At 41.1% G+C, this 1,502-nt stretch overlaps 1 protein-coding gene across 1 annotated transcript in view; it reads left to right on the forward strand.

The window, feature by feature from the left end:
- The window catches only part of LOC101864256, a gene marked incomplete in the record, with an annotated part of 11,205 nt that overhangs the window by 8,262 nt on the left and 1,441 nt on the right, over positions 1 to 1,502 (forward strand). Inside the window, 1 exon segment of the mRNA XM_013087512.2 lies at positions 238 to 418. Coding sequence (XP_012942966.1) covers positions 238 to 418 — 181 coding nt within the window.

The raw sequence follows: 1,502 nt of genomic DNA on the forward strand, positions 1-1,502 counted from the left end.
ACACACACACACACACACACACACACACACACACAAATAATATTCTAGAATTATAGATGAAGTGATAGACAAAATGTCGGCAATCAGAGATGTGTCTCAGGTAGTTTCGACCGTTCCAAGTACTCTCTGCAACCCTTTTTTGTAGGTCCTTTTTACAACCCAGCACTAACTGACCTTTATTGAATCGTTAAATCCGCATAGACATAGTAACCATGACAACTACGTTGTATATTACAGAGCACAAGCAGGAAACTTCTTGTCTGTGTACGACGCGTGGACCAACGATGACCTCAAGCATGGTTTTCCCTGGAAGTCTGACGTACCTATAGGATGTACCCAGTTCAAGACTGATCTGCCGTGTGAGCAGACCTTCAGGAGCGCCATTTTGAGCGAATGGGAGGACAGGAATATCTCAGAGGTATGTGAATGCTGGACAATCACTAAAGACAGTGGAAATAAGATAGAAGCAACAGATATGTGGTTTCTTAGGAGACTGCTAAGAGTATCGTGGAAGGAAAAGAAATCAAAATATGAGGTAGTGCTTGATGAAGCCCACGTGGGACGCTCAGTGTTAAAAACAATCAGAAAACGACAAATGCAGTTTTGGGACACCTGAATAGACATAAGGGTCTTGAACATCTAGCTCTCACTGGCAAAATTGATGGCAAACGAGGCAGGGGGAGGCCTAGAACAACATACTTAGGGAACCTAAATCAATGGGTAACAGGGAAAGATCAGTGAAACGTGGCTTTTTGAGAGCAACCGAGCAAAGGAATGAATGGAGAACCATATTCGCCGATGTCTTACACAGATCTGGCACTTGATGATGATGATGATGTCTGGGTATGATCCATGCCCCCGCCCTCCCCAATTTCTGCCACACACACACACACACACACGGATGTACACTTTTAACCCACTTCAATTAAAATGCTGTGGACTTGAAGTGAGTACAGGGTGCCCAAAGATGTGGGGGGTGTCCCAAAGAAAAACGAACGAACAAACAAGATAATAATTAAAACAACGACAACAAACAAATGAAGAAAAGCAGCTACCTGCACTGCCGTAGAAAGAAGTAAACTCACACAAAAAAGTCAAGGAACAAAAATTCAAAGAAAGATAGATCTAATAACTTGAAAACAATTTAACCGAATTTATTCATTTTTTCAAAAACGACGCGTTTGACTCTCTAGATTAAGTGTGTACAATTTTTCAGATTTTAACAAAAGGAGAAGTTCATGTAAAATGAGTTTAAGTAACACACAGGAGCACCCACGCTCAGACGAACTTGTGAGACGTTCGCTTTGCCATTTTTCATTTCTATTTCTTCTCACTAGCCGTAAGAGGAAATGTGATAATACGAAAACAACAACAACAACGACGAAGTGCCTATAATTGTGCATGTTATGGGCAATCTTTATGTCTTTATTTTGTTGGTTTGTTTGAGTAAGCTTTGAGAGAAAGAAAACTGCTTCATACCAGCAGCATGTGCAATCTCTCCC

The sequence above is a fragment of the Aplysia californica genome, unplaced genomic scaffold (genome assembly GCF_000002075.1).
Source record: "Aplysia californica isolate F4 #8 unplaced genomic scaffold, AplCal3.0 scaffold00597, whole genome shotgun sequence".
NCBI lineage: Eukaryota > Metazoa > Mollusca > Gastropoda > Aplysiida > Aplysiidae > Aplysia > Aplysia californica.